At 36.6% G+C, this 18,591-nt stretch overlaps 1 protein-coding gene across 23 annotated transcripts in view; it reads right to left on the reverse strand.

Annotated features, from left to right (window-relative positions):
• The window catches only part of BAZ2B (bromodomain adjacent to zinc finger domain 2B), a 430,125-nt gene that overhangs the window by 107,740 nt on the left and 303,794 nt on the right, over positions 1 to 18,591 (reverse strand). For all 23 annotated transcript variants that reach the window (XR_003309384.2, XR_003309383.2, XM_026454040.2 and 20 more), the window contains one exon: positions 2,180 to 2,390. Coding sequence is in view for 21 of the 23 variants with exons in the window: in XM_026454040.2 (XP_026309825.1) it covers positions 2,180 to 2,390 (211 nt within the window). In the remaining 2 variants the exon portion in view is untranslated. The remainder of the gene's footprint in view (positions 1 to 2,179; positions 2,391 to 18,591) is intronic.

Consider the following 18,591-nt stretch of genomic DNA (forward strand, 5'->3'; position numbering starts at 1 on the left):
AGTCAATAGCTTACTAACAATATCAATTTTTAAAACCCATCTATGCCTGTTAATTTATTGACTTTTTCTTTTTAACCTTCACCAGTAACTCTTTGGGATGAAAGTCTTATAAGAAATCAAATCAAATAAAAAAAATCTGACTACCATACTGATACGGGTTGGCTCTGTGTTCACACCTGAATCTCATCTCAAACTGTAATCCCCATGTGTCAAAGGAGGGACCTGGTGGGCGGGGATTGGATCATTGCGGGGGTTCCCCCAATGCTGTTCTCATGATAGTAAGTGAGTTCTCATGAGATCTGAGTTTTCTAAGTGGCAGATTCCCTTGCTCTCTCTCTCTTCTGGGTGCCTTGTGAAGAAGGTGGCTGCTTCCCCTTCCATTATGATTGTAAGTTCCCTGAGGTCTCCCAGCCATGCGAAACTGTGAGTCAATTAAACCTCTTTTCTTTATAAATTACTGAGTCTCAGGTAGTAACTTTATAGCAGTGTGAGAATAGACTAATATATACACTAAGACAAAAAACTTATATGATATTAAGTTATATGCTAGGCAGTTAAGCTATTAGTCAAAGTATAAACTGGAGACAATATCTGCCTGCTATCCACAAAAACTTGAAAATGATTTGTATAATATGTTTAGATTTGTATAATATATGCTTAGAAAAGTGTAATATATATTTATTACGATTGTATGATAGCAAAGATCTGGAAATAGCTTAAACAGTCATCAAAAAGACACTGATTCAAGTCCATTTATTTTAAAAATCAAAAAGGATGTACATGTATATGTGAATGGTCACATGTGTATGTATGTGTATACATATTTCTGGAAAGATTAATTATTCCACTGATAAGAATGACAGTGTCTTTTATTTTATTTATTTATTTTTAGACACAGGATCTCACTCTGTCACCCAGGCTGGAGTGCAGTGGCATGATCATAGCTCACTGTAACCTTGAATTCCTGGGTTCAGAGGATCCTCCCACATCAGCCTCCATAATAGCTAGGATTATAGGTGCGTGCCACCAAAGCTGGCTAATTTTTAAATTTTATTTGTAGAGATGGGGTCTTGCTTTGTTGCCCAGGCTGGTCTTAAATTCCTGGCCTCAAACAATCCTCCCACATTGGCCTCCCAAAGCACTAAGATTACATGTGTCTTTAAAGCATTCTATAGTATGAGTTTTGTCATGGATATTTGTTTTATAACAAAAAACAAAGCAGCAACAGAGAAGTCAATATTATGATGGTGTTTACAATACATAGAAACAAGTCTTTTATACATTTCCTTGACATTTTGCTTATTTATAGGGATAATAAAAACCCATGAGAAGTAAAATTCTGTTAGATTTTTAAGTGTTTCATTATTAAACCTTTATTTTACATCGTTACATATCTTTACATATATGCCTTGCAAATACAAGATATCTACACATATGTTGATATATTCAGACAGCCTTAAGTGGCTTCACATTTGTAACTAGTAACGCAAACTGCAAAGCCAAACTATTCTATTTTACTCAGCCTTCTCTTTGCCATACATAGCATGGGACTTTCATGTTGAGAACTTATGTATAATGTCAAATCATTAATACAGTTTAGGTTATTACGAGCATTTTGAACTTGACAACTGATACTTTCTGGTTATCTTAAAGTACTTTTTGATTTAAATGTATTAATTTGGTATTCTGAAAATATATATACTACATCTGGACTTACAGGAGAACCCGAACTAAAAAACTGGGATTACTTACCAGTAATTGGAGTTCTCTGACTGAAAATTTACTCCACAGATCCACATATTTTGGAGTTATTCCCATGTACCACCTCAAGGAATCGGGAGCTGTTAAAATGAGAATTTCCAGAAGGTTGGCACGACCTTAAGGCATGTGCCAAGTGCTGGTTGATTCCCTTTTGTGCAAGCCTTAAAAGCTTAACACCCACCTTTGTCATTCTAAATAGACAGGATAGGATGTGTTTATGAATAATGGTTCTGGAAAGATTACCTAATCAAAGAACTCCAGTTACCAGTGGGACTCCTTATTTTTTCATTTTATTCTAACACAAATATTTACTTTTTAAAAATTGAGAGCAGTGTCAATCCTAAGTCAAAAATATTAGAAATACTTTTAGTATACTTTTTAGTATGATTATTAGTGTCAGACACATTACGTTTCTTACCTTGAGCTTGCAGTTTTCTTAGCAACTTTGCATCTGTGTTATCTAGGAATTCAGCATTGCCAACATTTGGAGGTCGACCCTTCCGACGTCTCATCCTGGATTCCTCTCTTGCTCGCTGTCTGTCTGGATTTGGTGGTCTTCCTCTACGGCCTTCCATTGCCCTGATACGAGGAATGACATCCTCTTCTTTCAAAAGACACCACTGCATTCCCTTTTAATTAACATTTTACAGAAATAATATATTACAAACAAAATAAACACAAGAGACCAATATGTCAGAAAATTCTAGCTAAAAATTGCATATATTTTGGAATTTATAACATTGGTATAAACTTTAGGAATTTCGTTTTTAAATTAAACTTAGATGTATAATTATTCATGGTCTTTGGTATAGCTTTAATATTCTTACTTTAATGACTTAAGCTTTATTTTAAATATATAGAGAGATTTGTATCTGTATCTATAAACATATAGTTATAAATCTTAATCACAATTTCTGAACTATAATGACCATCGAGTTAGCAGATATTTAAAAATACTATTTGTGGATTGATGCCACTATAGACTGCTCTTATGGGTTATCAGCTAGGCCAAAATAATACATGAAAGTTTCTCTTTATAAATATTACAGCTAATAAATTAAGACAGAAAGAGTTAGAATATCAGGGTTCTGCAATCCTAATAAATTAGTGAATCGAAGAATTGAACTTGAATGGTTGCCTATCATCAAAAAGAGACACAACCAGACAGATACTAGCCTCCTAATGGAGGTTCATACAATCACCTACCTACAAAGTAGTACTGCTCCTCACACACACACAAAAATCAAACCTGGATTTGATCAAGCCTCTCAATTTAATTACAATAACTTTAAAAGAGACACAGAAGTATAAGTTAAACTATATGGAAAAATCCATTCTGTGGGAAATTCTATAAATGACCTAGTTTCTTCAACAAATATGCTGCAAGAAGAAAACTGTAGGAAGTTTAAATGAACCTTAAAATATGTATCAAACAAGCCCAATTTGTGGACCTTACTTGGATACTTATTTAAATAGACAAACTGGCCTGGCGTGGTGGCTCACACCTGTAATCCCAGCACTTTGGGAGGCCGAGGCGGGCAGATCACCTGAGGTCAGGAGTTCGAGACCAGCTTGGCCAACGTGAAACCCTGTCTCTACTAAAAATACAAAAATTAGCTGGCCATGGTGACAGGCACCTGTAATCCCAGCTACTCAGGAGGATGAGGCAGGAGAATGGTTTGAACCCAGGAGGCGGAGGTTGCAGTAAGCCGAGATCACACCATTGCACTCCCGCCTAGGGAACAAGAGTGAGACTTCATCTCTAAATAAATAGACAGACAAACTGTTAAGAAAATTTGAATAATAAAGAGACAATTGAAAATCTGAGCAATGACTGAGAGTTGATGATATCAAGAACATATCAATGTAAATAAGTACAACCACTATGGAGAACAGTTCAGAGGTCCCTCAAAAAACTAAAAATAGAGCTACCATATAATTCAGCAATTCCACTGCTAGGTATATATCTAAAAGAAAGTAAACGAATACATTGAAGAGGTATCTGCACTCCCATGTTTATTGCAGCACTGTTCACAATAGCCAGGATTTGGAAGCAACCCATGTGTCAGATGGATAAAGAAAATGTGGTAAATATACACCACACAATATACACCACACTATTCAGCCGTAAAGAAAAATGAGATCCTTTCATTTGCAACAACATCATGGATGGAACTAGAGAATATCACATTAAGTGAAACAAGCCAGGCCCAGAAAGATAAGTTTTGCATGGTGTCACTTATTTGTGGGAGCTAAAAATTAAAACAATTGAACTCAACAGAGATAGAAAGCAGAATGATAGTTGCCAGAGGCTGGGAAGGATAGTGAGAGGAGAGGGGAAAGGGAGTAGAGATGATTAATGGTTATAAAAAATAGGTGGGTAAAATAAATAAGATCTAGTATTTCATAGCACAACATGGTGACTACAATCAACAAGAATTTATCATACATTTAAAAAAACCTAAAAGAGTATAACTGGATTGTTTGTAACACAAAGAAAGGATAAATGCTTGAGGTGATGAATACCCCATTTACTTTGATGTTATTATTTTGCATTGTATGCCTGTATCAAAATATCTCATGTGGCTGGGCACGGTGGCTCACACCTGTAATCCCAGCATTTTGGGAGGCTAAGGCGGGTGGAACTCCTGAGGTCAGGAGTTTGAGACCAGCCTGGCCAACATGGTGAAACCCCGTCTCTACTAAAAATACAAAAATTAGCTGGGCATGGTGGTGGGTGCCTGTAGTACTAGCTACTTGGGAGAGTGACACAGGAGAATGGCTTGAACCCAGGAGGTGGAGGTTGCAGTGAGCCGAGATGGCACACTATACTCCAGCCTGGGCGACAGAGCGAGACTCCATCTCAAAAAAACAAAAACAAAACAAAACAAAACACTTGGGTACCCCATAAATATATATACCTATTATGTACTCACAAAAATGAAAAAATTAAAAATAAATTGTATATTGAAAGTATAATAATGGTACTGTGGTCATGAGTCCTTATCTTTTGGAGACACAAATGGAAACATTCCTCCAACAAATTTTGGAAGGGAGAAGTAGATGAGGATATATGTAAAACAATATTGGTCAAAATGATAATTCCTAAAGCTTATGATGGGTGCAAGGTATATATTATCAGTCCATCTATTTCTGTATATATTTGAGATTTCCCATTATAAGCCTCCTAGTGGAGGCACACACCAACACAATGCTAGTGTACTGTAAGAATAATTTTGTGGCCGGGCGCAGTGGCTCACGCCTATAATACCAGCACTTTGGGAGGCCAAGACGGGCGGATCACAAGGTCAGGAGTTCGAGATCAGCCTGGCCAATACAGTGAAATCCCATCTCTACTAAAAACACGAAAATCAGCTGGGCATGGTGGCGTGCATCTGTAGTCCCAGCTACTTGGGAGGCTGAGGCAGAAGAATCGCTTGAACCCAGGAGGTGGAAGTTGCAGTGAGCTGAGATCACGCCACTGCACTCCAACCTGGGTGAAAGAACAAGACACTGTCTCAAAATAAACAAAATAATAATAATACTGCTTAGCACATAAATACATGTATCCTGCATGTGTCAATCAACATAAATACACTATGTTATATTACCTTATAGTCCAAAAATAATATGTTCAGATATAGGAGACATATTTTAAAAATAACTGTCTTACTATTTCTTTTTAAGAGTTAATTCCTTCAGTATGAAGGTTAAGGAAATTTTTTAAATGTGTTTTTCTCTAAAAATATCCTTGAAGTAGAAATTTTGCTTGAGACACTAGAATAAACTGTGTAACCAAAAATAACCCAAAGTTCTTGAGTTTTAGGTTAAACATGATTTGCCTAACCTGGGGCAAGGAGTCTATGAATATTGCAGTTAATGGGTACTAAATTGTACATGATTATGGATAATAGCTACATCGCACATTCCAAGTATTGTGTTTTGTTCCAGATACTTTGAATAGACTATACACTTTAGTCTTCACATTTCTACCTCATATGGTGGGTTTTAGGCTGAGCAAGGTTGAATAGACAGCAAAGAACAGACTGTGATTCAAACCCATGACTGTCTCACTCTAAAACCTGTGCTCCTGACCACTATGAGTACTTGATGTTATAAAAATGTTCTTATACTTGATAAGTGACAGATCATAACATTTAGCTATGAAAGCACAGCCAAGATTATGTCAAGGAAAGACTGTCAGAAAAAAATTAATGCATATGTTCATACATAGATATGCTAAAAATAACATCTATACTAACTCCTTTCGGTAATTCTTATGTTAAAATAATTTTAAAAATTAATTTTGAGGAAAATGAAAATCTTTTGCCGAGATTCCAAATGAAGTCAGCAGGAACAATAGATATACAAAGTGTATTTTTAGGCCATAAGCCACTAAAAAGGAAGGCATCAGAATAGTTTTATGTTAGGTTATATTCACCAGCATGGGAAGCTTTTGATTAGTTTAGCTTTTCATTTTTTTATTATATTCTTAAGCATCAAGGCAGCATGTATCATATAAATTGAAAAATATAAAGGTGACATTCATGATACTTGGAAGAGAAGAGTGAGTAATAAAAGTCTGTAAACAAATCTGCATTTGGTTTTTAAAGTATCTTATTAGTAATAAAATCAATTTTTGGCCAAAATTTTAAGAGTTTTGTCAATTTTTCTTATCCAGATATAATTTCTACATAGTTATGTTTTTATTCAGCTAGGGAAATACACCTGTGTCAAAAGAGGAACAAAATATGTTGGTGCCTAAAACTTACGAGACAAATATAGTGACCATATCATTCACATTTTTGCCCTTAGCATTTAAAAAGTAAATACTTTCTAAAGGGATTGCATATACTGGATTACTTATAATGTCTTCTGATCCTAGATTTTAGAAAATGAGAAAAGAATCATTAGGAAAATCTGAAACTTATACTACAGCTTTAATTCATTGAAGAGCCAAAATAATTGTGGGTGAGAACAAAGAGTATTTTTCTCAATAAATTTTTCCTAAGGAAAAGCAAATACAATTTATATCATTTGATTCACATGCCATTGGCTTTTTATTTATCAGAATAATTTAATGTTTATATATCAATTTAATAATAAGAATTTAATTAATATTAATCAAAAGAATTTTTGTCTTGATTTCTAAGACTTAAGATAGTATATATTTCCTGAAAATAACTTGTTAAGATTTTTAAAACATGGATAAGATGATCAACAAGATGGAGATAGCAAAAGATTATTATTATTACTATTATTTATTTATTTATTTTTGAGATGAAGTCTCACTCTGTGGCCTAAGCTGTAGTGCAGTGGTGCAATCTCAGCTCACTGCAACCTCCACCTCTTAAGTTCAAGTGATTCTCCTGCCTCAGCCTCCCAAGTAGCTGGGATTACAGGCACTTGCCACCACACCCGGCTAATTTTTGTATTTTTAGTAGAGACAGGGTTTTGCCATGTTGGCCAGGCTGGTCTCGAACTCTTGACCTCAGGTGATCCACCCACCTTGGCCTTCGTTTGGATTACATGTGTGAGCCACCGCGCCTGGACAAGATTATGTTAATTATATTATTCTAATTCTGCTTTCAAGGGTTGGTAATTTATATTCTTAGTGAATAATACATTCACTTCTATAAATACTACAAAGAGAAAGAAGGATAAAAAGAAAAGCATTTATGTTTTATTTCAGAAGATGGAATAATCCAGGTAAACAAGCTAATGAAATAAGTGAAAGTACACTGTAAAGCTGTAATATATTATAAAAATGAAGTTTTCACTACTTAAATATTTGTTGAAGCACGTTTACTCCGAGCAAGGCATACCATTACCTACAGGTCAGCTAGAGAGAGTCCTTTTCCCTAAAGGACCACATTTTTAAGAAGGACCTCAGGTTCAGTCTATTCTAAGGCAGGTGACCCTAGGATCACACCCTCAGTAATGCGTTAGAAAAGCAGTTTAGAGCTTGGGAGAGAAAGCTGTCTCAACTGCCCATATAAAAATTATGATGGCCTGGATTAGAGCACAGAAATTAGAGCTGGAAAGAGAGATGCATAGTACATTGGTCTTTTGGGAGAGAGAACTGACTGAAATTGAACACTGCCTGGATGTGAAGGCGGAAAGCCAAAGACCAGAAAGGTAAAGTTTGGGGTAGTCTCTAAACAACATGGAAAAGGGAAACAAGTGGCAATGAGGTTTTCTTACTGAACAAATAAGGATGGAGAAATATTTGAGAAAACTGGAAAATAAATTTATTGCTCAACTTTTTTATGACTTATAAACAGACTTTTAAAGAAAGAAAATATTTATTTTTAGTGAGTTCTTAAATATTTTCTGTATTCAGAAATTCAAAAGAGATCATGAAAATTTATTTTCAATATGACCTTCCTATTTCAACATTTCTGTTATACAGTCTTCATAAATAAATGACTCCAAAGGATAGGTGAACCCTTCATGAGGGACTGGTTTGTTTTCACCTTATCTTATAGACAGTAAATTGCCTAATTAACTGGGTTTCCCACGTTTCACTGAAAGCTAAAGTAAATATGTGGTTTAGCAGCCACATGTTTAGTCTTAATGGGATGTGTTCTCAAGTCTCAATCCTGATTCAGTTTTACACATTCTGGCTTGACTTTTTCTTTTGTTGCTCCCATTTGTTAAATACTTGTAAGCTGATTTATTTTTTGGGAAAAGCAGTACATAATTATGTAAATGCAGTATCCCAGTCCACTAAAAGCCGATTAGCTGAATGATTTATTTGCCAAGTTATTGATGACTTTTTAAATAAGTTTTAGTATCACCAAGACTTTGATGCAGCAATTTCACCATGGATTTATAGTCCTGTGCCATTAGATGCCCAGCTTCCCAAGTTAATATTTGAGATGCCTAGTACTGTCCTTCTTGAATGCTCAATGTTATATAAGTGAACGGAGAGACTTTCCCCTACTCTTCTCATATTTTTCTGGGTTGAGATTTGTATCTATCCCAGTCCTTGCCTCTGGTAGTAAAATATTTGTGGTGTGTTTTAAATCTGGATTAAGGCAATTGGCCTGACAATTTAAGGCCTATCAGTCATTCAGTGGATTGATCATTTACCAAATTGATTTCTGGTTAAATAATTTTTAGTAAATTTAACCATAGCTTAAGTAAACAAAGTTAATTTTTTACTACTTTTCCTTTTGAAACTATACTTTCAGAATCCTTTACTTCCCAATTTGTTTATATGAAACTTTTAGAACGTCACACCTAAAAGCAAATCGATCTTAAAGATCTCTTATATGCATTTACATTACAGATGAGAGAATTAAGTTAGCTTCAGCGTAAGTAATGTAAGATACTAAATTATCCTGCTAGAACTAAAAGAAATTCTTAGGGCATGAGCAAAGAAAGGGTATCAGATATTTGTGACAAAATTTGACAATTCACATAAAAAAATTAACATCATGAAAAAAATGAAAATTTTGTTTGATTTCTTTATGCCTTTTCACAATTCAGTATTATGTCTATTTCTAGCTACTTAATAGTGCCAGAGGTAGGTAGTGAAAGGGATGTCACTATACTTTATCTTTCTTTATCCATCTGACACATGCAATAAAGATTACAAACTTTATGACAGATATTCTTAAGCCACCCTAGTCATATAGCTTATTATACCATACACTACATAGCACTTTAGATGTGAAAGAGTAAGAACCGTGAGGAAAGGTGTCATCTATTAAAAATACATGAGAAAGATGTGGTTTGATACAACTGTTTCCACAGTGCTGACTATGTTTTCTACTTAAAGTATGTCATCCTCTAATAGTCAACGACTTTCAATAACTCCTCCTCCTATATCCTTGGATTCATACAGTCGTCCTCCTAGTACAGGCCTTGCCTAGCCACAAAAATCCTACCTGGTAGATCACTGACATAAATTTCCAGACTTTTAGACTTCTGGTACCGATCTTTCATGTTCTCAGTGTCCATTCGTGCCCACGGCTATGTTGCATTAGGTGTGACAGTTAACAGCAGAGCTGAATTAGAACTCTGGTTGTTGACTTCCAATCTTTTGTTCTTCACTTAATTTGAAATAATTACCAGCATTATAATTGTGCTAGAAACTGTGTGTTGCCTACCTTACTGTGAAGCCTCCTCTTAACAAAACCCTAATTTTTAGCTGGGCAGTATTCTGCCTACTGTTTTATCTTCCCCAGAGAATAAGCTTCTCTAAACCAACAATCTTTTTTTGTATTCTTCAGTTTCTCTATGAACATTAGTTTTTCTTCAAATTCAGGCTTTCAATTTCATTTCTGTACTCAAATGTGTCTTCACAATTTGTCTATGGGAAAATGCCTTTAGGGGACATCTACTTAGGGAAAAAAATGCCTGGCACATTAAGTATTTGTCACAAATATTTACTGATTAAATGACTCAGAAAAAAAGGCTCTTTTCATTAAGAACTGCAGACATTTTACTTTTTATTGACTTGTGCATTAAAAAGAAGAAACACTGTACTTTTTTCTAAATGCAACATCTCAAAGAAAAAAAGCAACATTTTCAGAGTCATTTTAAATTTGCTTCTTCCTTGCATCTTTCAATTTTATGCTTTTTTTGGCCTGATAACAGTAGACATTCCATACTCTAATGCTTCTAAACGTCCTGGTTGAAAAAAATAAAGTTAAGGTCTTCACGCTTAGGTGTATAGCTTTCTACAATTCACAAAAAATGCATTTCAAGAGAGATCATCATGTATTTCAAAATAGTATGTCATTAACAATTTATTTTGATGCCTTCCTCTATTCCTAAGAAATATATAAATACCTCTTACCTTAGTATTATATTTAGGTCAATAAAAATAATGCTATTTTATTACCAAAACATGTCTATCTCAACCTTACTTTCTTTTATTCTGACAATCAAACACAAAGTAAAATAAAAACAACAACATTTTATTCAACAAGTTTTTATAATGTGATGAAACAGAAGTCTGTAAGAAATTTATTTATCTTACACCATTTTCAAAGGGGTTTCTAAAACTGCCAACAGAAATTCATTAAAAGGCAGCCAGCCAGTACAGCATGGGCTTATATAGAGTATTACAATTGTTTTGTTCCATGAAGTCTATCACTCTTCTAAAATCAAGATTTTTACAGAAGCTGGTAAGAAGTGCTTGAAAACTATCAGTATGCTGAAAAGTAGCCGATTCTACAAATTCCTCACTACATCTGTGGACCAAAATAAATAAAACTGATAATGGATACATTAAGTGTATCTTATTCCCTATTTCTTTCTTCCCCCTCCTTTTTTTTAAATTAGAGACAGGGTCTCAATATGTCACCCAGGCAGTTGTCCTCCTAGTATAATGGCATGGTCATAGTTCTCTCCAGTTTCAAACTCATGGGCTAAAACAGTCCTTTTACTTCAGCCTCCCATGTAGCTGGGACTACAGGCATGCACCATCATGCCTAGGTAATATTTTTATTTTTTGTGGAGATATAGAGTCTTGATACATTGCTCGGGCTAGTCTTGAACTCTGGACTTAAGCAATCCTCCTGTCTCAGCCTCCCAAAGTGTTGGGATTACAGGTATGAGCCACCGTGCTGGGCCTCTTATCCCCATTTCATTTGTAATCCTATTTTCTTGAATTAAGGGCATCTCTTTTTTTAAAGGTAATAATTACATTGTCGTCCTTCAGTAAATGATTAATTTACCTAAATTTTAATAAATACAAGCTCACACACCTCTCATCTTATTGTACTATACAAAAGTTAGTTAATATTTTCAACAAATGCTTGCTGTTAATATTAATAAATACATATAAAATCATATCTTAAGCCGAGAAATATCTTGAATCAAAAAATGATTAAGCAAAATATCCATGGTACTCAACAAGAAAAAATAAAAGGCATCCAAATAGGAAGAGAGGAAATCAAACGATCTGTCTTAACAGACAATATGATTCTATACCTAGAAAACCCTAGAGACTTTCACAAAAGGCTCCTAGGACTGATAAACGAGTTCAGTAAGGTTTGAGTATACAAAATCAATATACAAAAATCAATAACATTTCTATATGCCAATAGCATCCAAGCTGAGAGCCAAATCAAGAACGCAATATCATTTACAATAATAGCCACAAAAAGAACAAAATACCTAGGAATATAGGTATTCCTATATAGGTATAGGAATATAGGTATTCCTATATAGGTATAGGAATATAGGTATCACCAAGGGGTGAAAGATCTCTACAACAAAAATGAACAAACACTGCTGAAAGCAATCAGAGAAGACACAAACAAATGGAAAAACGTTCCATGGTCATGGATAGGAAGAATCAACATTGTCAAAATAGCCATACCGCCCAAAGTAATTTACAGATTCAATGCTTATTCCTATCGAACCACCAATGCAATTTTTCACAGAATCAGAAAAAAACTATTCTAAAATTTGTATGAAACCTAAAGAGCCTAAATTGCCAAAACAATCTAAGCTAAAAGAACAAAGCTGGAAGCATCACACTTACCTGACTTCCAACTATACCACAAGGCTACAGTAACCAAAACAGCATGGTACTGGTACAAAAAATGGCACACAGACCAATGGAACAGGACAGAGAATCCAGAAATAAGACTGCACACCCATGACCACCTGATTTTTGATAAAGTCAACAATAACAAGCAATGGAGAAAGAACTCCCCTATCAATAAACAGTGCTGGGATAACTGGCTAGATGTACACAGAATATTGAAATTGAACCCCTTCCTTTCACCATATACAAAAATTAACTCTACATGGATTAAAGACTTAAATTTCCAGGAACAAACCTAGGAAATACCATTCTGAACATCAACCTTGGCAAAGAATTTATTACTAAGTCCCTAAAAGCAACTGCAACAGAAATAAAAATTGACAAGTGAGACCTAATTAAACTAGAGCTTCTGTACAGCAGAAGAAACTATCACAGACAACCTACAGAACGGGAGCAAATATTCACAAACTATATATCTGACAAAGGTGTAATATCTAGACTCTATAAGAAACTTAATTCAACAAAAACAAAAAATAACTCCATTAAAAAATGGACACGAACACTCCTGAAAAAAAGATACATGGAGCCAACAAATATACATAGAAATGCTCAACACCCTTAATCACAAAAGAAATGCAAATTAAAACCACAATGAAATACTATCTCATTCTGACACGAGTCAGAATGGCTATTGTTGGCCGGGTGCAGTGGCTCACACCTGTAATTTAATCTCAGCACTTTGGGAGGCCAAGGCAGGCGGATCACGAGGTCAGGAGATTGAGACCATCCTGGCTAACACAGTGAAACCCCGTCTCTACTAAAAATACAAAAAAATTAGCCGGGTACAGTGGCGGGTGCCTGTAGTCCCAGCTACTCCGGAGGCTGAGGCAGGAGAAAGGCGTGAACCTGGGAGGCGGGGCTTGCAGTGAGCTGAGATGGCACTACTGCACTCCAGCTGGGTGACAGAGCAAGACTCCATCTCAAAAATAAAAGGCTATTAATAAAAAAGCCAAAAAACAATAGATGTGGGCAAGACTGCAGAGAAAAGGGAACACTTCATACACTGATAGTAGGAATGTAAATTAGTTCAGCCACTGTGGAAAGCAATGTGGAGATTCTTCAAAGAGCTTAAAACAGAACTATCATTAGACCCAGCAATCCCACTACTGGGTATATACCCAAAGGAAAATAAATTGTTCTACCAAAAAGACACACGCCCTCACATGTTCACTGCAGCACTATTCACAATAGCAAAGACATGGAATCAACCTATATGCCCATCAACAGTGGACTGAACAAAGAAAATGGTATATATATGCCCAGGAATACTACGCAGCCATAGAAAGAATGATATGTTATCCTTTGTAACAACATGGATGCAGCTGAAGGCCATCACCTAAGAGACATAATGAAGGAACAGAAAACTAAATATCACATGTTTTTACAAGTGACAGCTAAACATTGAATATCCACAAATGCAAAGATGTGAACAACAGACACTGGAGACTACTTGAGTGGGGAGAGTGGTGGCGGGGGCGTGGGGGTGGGGGTTGAAAAACTACCAATCAGGTACTGTGCTCCAGGATCATTTGCACACTGAACCTCAGTGATGCACAGCCTGCCCACCTAGCAAACCTGTACACATACCCCTGAGCCTAAAATAAAGGTTGAAAGAAAAATAAATAAAGCACTGTGTCCCTAAAAAAAGTATCAAACTACATGCTTAAAAATGATTTTGTTTTATTGCATGTAAATATGCCACAATATTATTTTTTAAAGAAAAAAGTTTTTTCAATTAGGGATTTTTTTCTTTAAAATTTATATCAACAACAAAGAAATTCTTAAACGTAAGAAAAAATTAATGATTTTATCTATTCTGAAATAAAATGTTGATGGGCTGTTGCTTCTCTTTCAGATTTATCACAGGTTGCTGTATAGACTTTGGGGGTGAGGGGACTTGTTTTTTGTTTTAAATTCACTTTTTTACTTCTTTAGTATTTAATGTTGAGATGAATGGCCTTTGATGGAAATTATACTCCTGGAAGGAACAAATCATTGTCTCAATAAACCAGAGAAAAACCTAGAATTCTGCACTTCAGATATTATCTTCTAGCAGAGTGTTATCTCCTAAATTATATATATAATACATGGAGATTTGGAATTCCGCTGATGTAATTTTTGTAATGTGTTAACTAAAATTAGAACATATAGAACTAATGTTGGGGGTTTTGGGATATCTTTTAAGATTAAAAAATGATGAAAAAAATATACTTCCCAGGAAAATGTTTTAATAGGAGAATGATTAAGAATAGAGCTGTCGGCATGCCCAAGATGGCCGAATAGGAACAGCTCCAGCTTCCAGCTCCCATCGTGAGCAACACAGAAGATGGGTGATTTCTGCATTTTCAACTGAGGTACCGGGTTCATCTCACTGGGGAGTGTCACGTTGGACAGTTGGCGCTGGTCTGCGGGTGCAGCCCGACCAGCGAGAGGTGAAGCATGGCAAGGCATCACCTCAACTGGGAAGCGCAAGGGGGAAGGGAATTCCTTTTCCTAGCCAAAGGAAATTGAGACACACAACACCTGGAAAATCGGGTAACTCCCACCCTAATACTGTGCTTTACCAAGGGTCTTAGCAAACGGCAAACCAGGAGATTATATCCCACATCTGGCCCAGACGGTCTCATGCCCATGGAGCCTCCCTCATTGCTAGCACAGCAGTCTGAGATCTAACTGCAAGGCAGCAGTGAGACTGGCGGAGGGGCGCCCACCACTGCTGAGGCTTAAGTAGGTAAACAAAGCCATCAGGAAGCTCAAATTGGGTGAAGCCCACCACAGCTCAAGGAGGCTGGTCTGCCTCTGTAGACTCCTCCTCTGGGGACAGGGCATAGCTAAACAAAAAGCAGCAGAAACCTCGGCAGAGGTAAATGCCCCTGTCTGACAGCTTTGAAGACAGCAGTGGATCTCCCAGCACAGAGGCTGAGATCTGAGAACGGACAGACTGCCTACTCAAGTGGGTCCCTGACTCCTGAGTAGCCTAATTGGGAGACATCCCCTACTAGGTGCAGACTGACACCTCACACCTCACACGGCGGGGTACACTCCTGAGACGAAGCTTCCAGAGCAAGATTCAGACAGCAACACTCGCTGTTGAGAAATATTCTATCTTCTGCAGCCTCTGCAGCTGATACCCAGGCAAACAGGGTCTGGAGTGGACCTCAAGCAAACTCCAACAGACCTACAGCTAACGGTCCCAACTGTTAGAAGGAAAACTAACAAACAGAAAGGACACCCACACCAAAACCCCATCAGTACGTCACCATCACCAAAGACTAAAGGCAGATAAAACCACAAAGATGGGGAAAAAGCAGTGCAGAAAAGCTGGAAATTAAAAAAATCAGAACGCATCTCCTCCTCCAAAGGAACGCAGCTCATTGCCAGCAATGGAACAAAGCTGGATGGAGAATGACTTTGACAAGTTGAGAGAAGAAGCCTTCAGGCGATCAAAAGTCTCAGAGCTAAAGGAGGAACTACGTAACCAGTGCAAAGAAACTAAAAACCTTGAAAAAAGAATGGATGACTGGATAACTAGAATAATCAATGCAGAGAAGACCTTAAAAGAAGTGATAGAGATGAAAACCGTAACACGAGAACGTGACAAATGCACAAGCTTCAGTAACCGACTCGATCAGCTGGAAGAAAGAGTATCAGCAATTGAAGATCACATGAATGAAATGAAGCGAGAAGAGAAGTGTAGAGAAAAAAGAGTAAACAGAAATGAACAAAGCCTCCAAGAAATATGGGATTATGTGAAAAGATCAAATCTACATCTGATTGGTGTGCCTGAAAGTGACAGGAAAATGGAACGAAGTTGGAAAACACTCTGCAGGATATCATCCAGGAGAACTTCCCCAACCTAGTAGGGCACGCCAACATTCAAATTCAGGAAATACAGAGAACTCCACAAAGATACTCCTCGAGAAGAGCAACTCCAAGACACATAATTGTCAGATTCACCAAAGTTGAAATGGAAGAAAAAATGTTAAGGGCAGCCAGAGAGAAATGTCAGGTTACACACAAAGGGAAGCCCATCAGACTAACAGCAGATCTCTCAGCAGAAACCCTACAAGCCAGAAGAGAGTGGGGGCCAATATTCAACATTTAAAGAAAATAATTTTCAACCCAGAATTTCATATCCAGTCAAACTAAGTTTCATAAGTGAAGGAGAAATAAAATCCTTTACAGACAAGCAAATGCTTAGAGATTTTGTCACCACCAGGCCCTACAAGAGATCCTGAAGGAAGCACTAAACATGGAAAGGAACAACAGGTACCAGCCATTGCAAAAACATGTCAAAATGTAAAGTCCATTGATGCTACAAAGAAACTGTATCAACTAATGAGCAAAATAACCAGCTGATATCATAATGACAGGATCAAGTTCACACATAACAATATTAACCTTAAATGTAAATGGACTAAATGGTCCAATTAAAAGACACAGACTGGCATATTGGATAAAGAGTCAAGACCTATCAGTTTGCTGTATTCAGGAGACCCATCTCACATGGAGAGACACACATAGGCTCAAAATAAAGGGATGGAGGAAGATCTAACAAGCAAATGGGTGAAAAAAAAAAGCAGGGGTTGCAGTCCTAGTCTCTGATAAAACAGACTTTAAACCATCAAAGATCAAAAGAGACAAAGAAAGGCATTACATAATGGTAAAAGGATCAATTCATCAGGAAGAGCTAACTATCCTAAATATATATGCACCCAATACAGGAGCACCCAGATTCATAGAGCAAGTGCTTAGAGACTTACAAAGAGACTTAGATTCCCATACAATAATAATGGGAAACTTCAACACCCCACTGTCAACATTAGACAGATCAACGAGACAGAAAGTTAACAAGGATATCCAGGAATTCAACTCAACGCTGTACCAAGCGGACCTAATAGACATCTAGAGAACTCTCCACCCCAAATCAACAGAATATACATTCTTCTCAGCACCACATCACATTTATTCCAAAATTGACCAAATGGTTGGAAGTAAAGCACTCCTAGGCAAATGCAAAAGAACATAAATTATAACAAACTGTCTCTCAGACCACAGTGCAATCAAACTAGAACTCAGGATTAAGAAACTCAATCAAAACCGCTCAACTACATGGAAACTGAACAACCTGCTCCTGAATGACTACTGGGTACATAACGAAATGAAAGCAGAAATAAAGATGTTCTTTGAAACCAATGAGAACAAAGATACAACATACCAGAATCTCTGGGACACATTTAAAGCAGTGTGTAGAAGGAAATTTATAGCACTAAATGCCCACAAGAGAAAGCAAGAAAGATCTAAAATTGACACCCTAACATCACAATGAAAAGAACTAGAGAAGCAAGAGCAAACATATTCAAAAGCGAGCAGAAGGCAAGAAATAACTAAGATCAGAGCAGAAATGGAGATAGAGACACAAAAAAACCCTCCAAAAAATCAATGAATCCACGAGCTGGGTTTTTGAAAAGATCAACAAAATTGATAGACTGCTAGCAAGACTAACACAGAAGAAGAGCGAGAAGAATCAAATAGATGCAATAAAAAATGATAAAGGGGATATCACCACCAACCCCACAGAAATACAAACTACCATCAGAGAATACTATAAACACGTCAATGCAAATAAACTAGAAAACCTAGAAGAAATGGATAATTTCCTGGACACTTACACTTTCCCAAGACTAAACCAGGAAGAAGTTGAATCCCTGAATAGACCAATAGCAGGCTCTGAAATTGAGGCAATAATTAATAGCTTACCAACCAAAAAAAGTCCAGGACCAGATGGATTCACAGCCGAATTCTACCAGAGGTACAAGGAGGAGCTGGTACCATTCCTTCTGAAACTATTCCAATCAATAGAAAAAAAGGGAATCCTCCCTAACTCATTTTATGAGGCCAACATCATCCTGATACCAAAGCCTGACAGAGATACAACCAAAAAAGAGAATTTTAGACTAATATCCCTGATGAACATCGATGCAAAAATCCTCAATAAAATACTGGCAAACCGAATCCAGCAGCACATCAAAAAGCTTATCCACCATGATCAAGTGGGTTTCCTCCCTGGGATGCAAGGCTGGTTCAACATATGTAAATCAATAAACGTAATCCAGCATATAAACAGAACCGAAGACAAAAAACCACATGATTATCTCAATAGATGCAGAAAAGGCCTCTGACGAAATTCAACAGCCCTTCATGCTGAAAACTCTCAATAAATTCGGTATTGATGGAATGTATCTCAAAAAAATAAGAGC

Source organism: Piliocolobus tephrosceles, chromosome 11, assembly GCF_002776525.5.
Source record: "Piliocolobus tephrosceles isolate RC106 chromosome 11, ASM277652v3, whole genome shotgun sequence".
NCBI lineage: Eukaryota > Metazoa > Chordata > Mammalia > Primates > Cercopithecidae > Piliocolobus > Piliocolobus tephrosceles.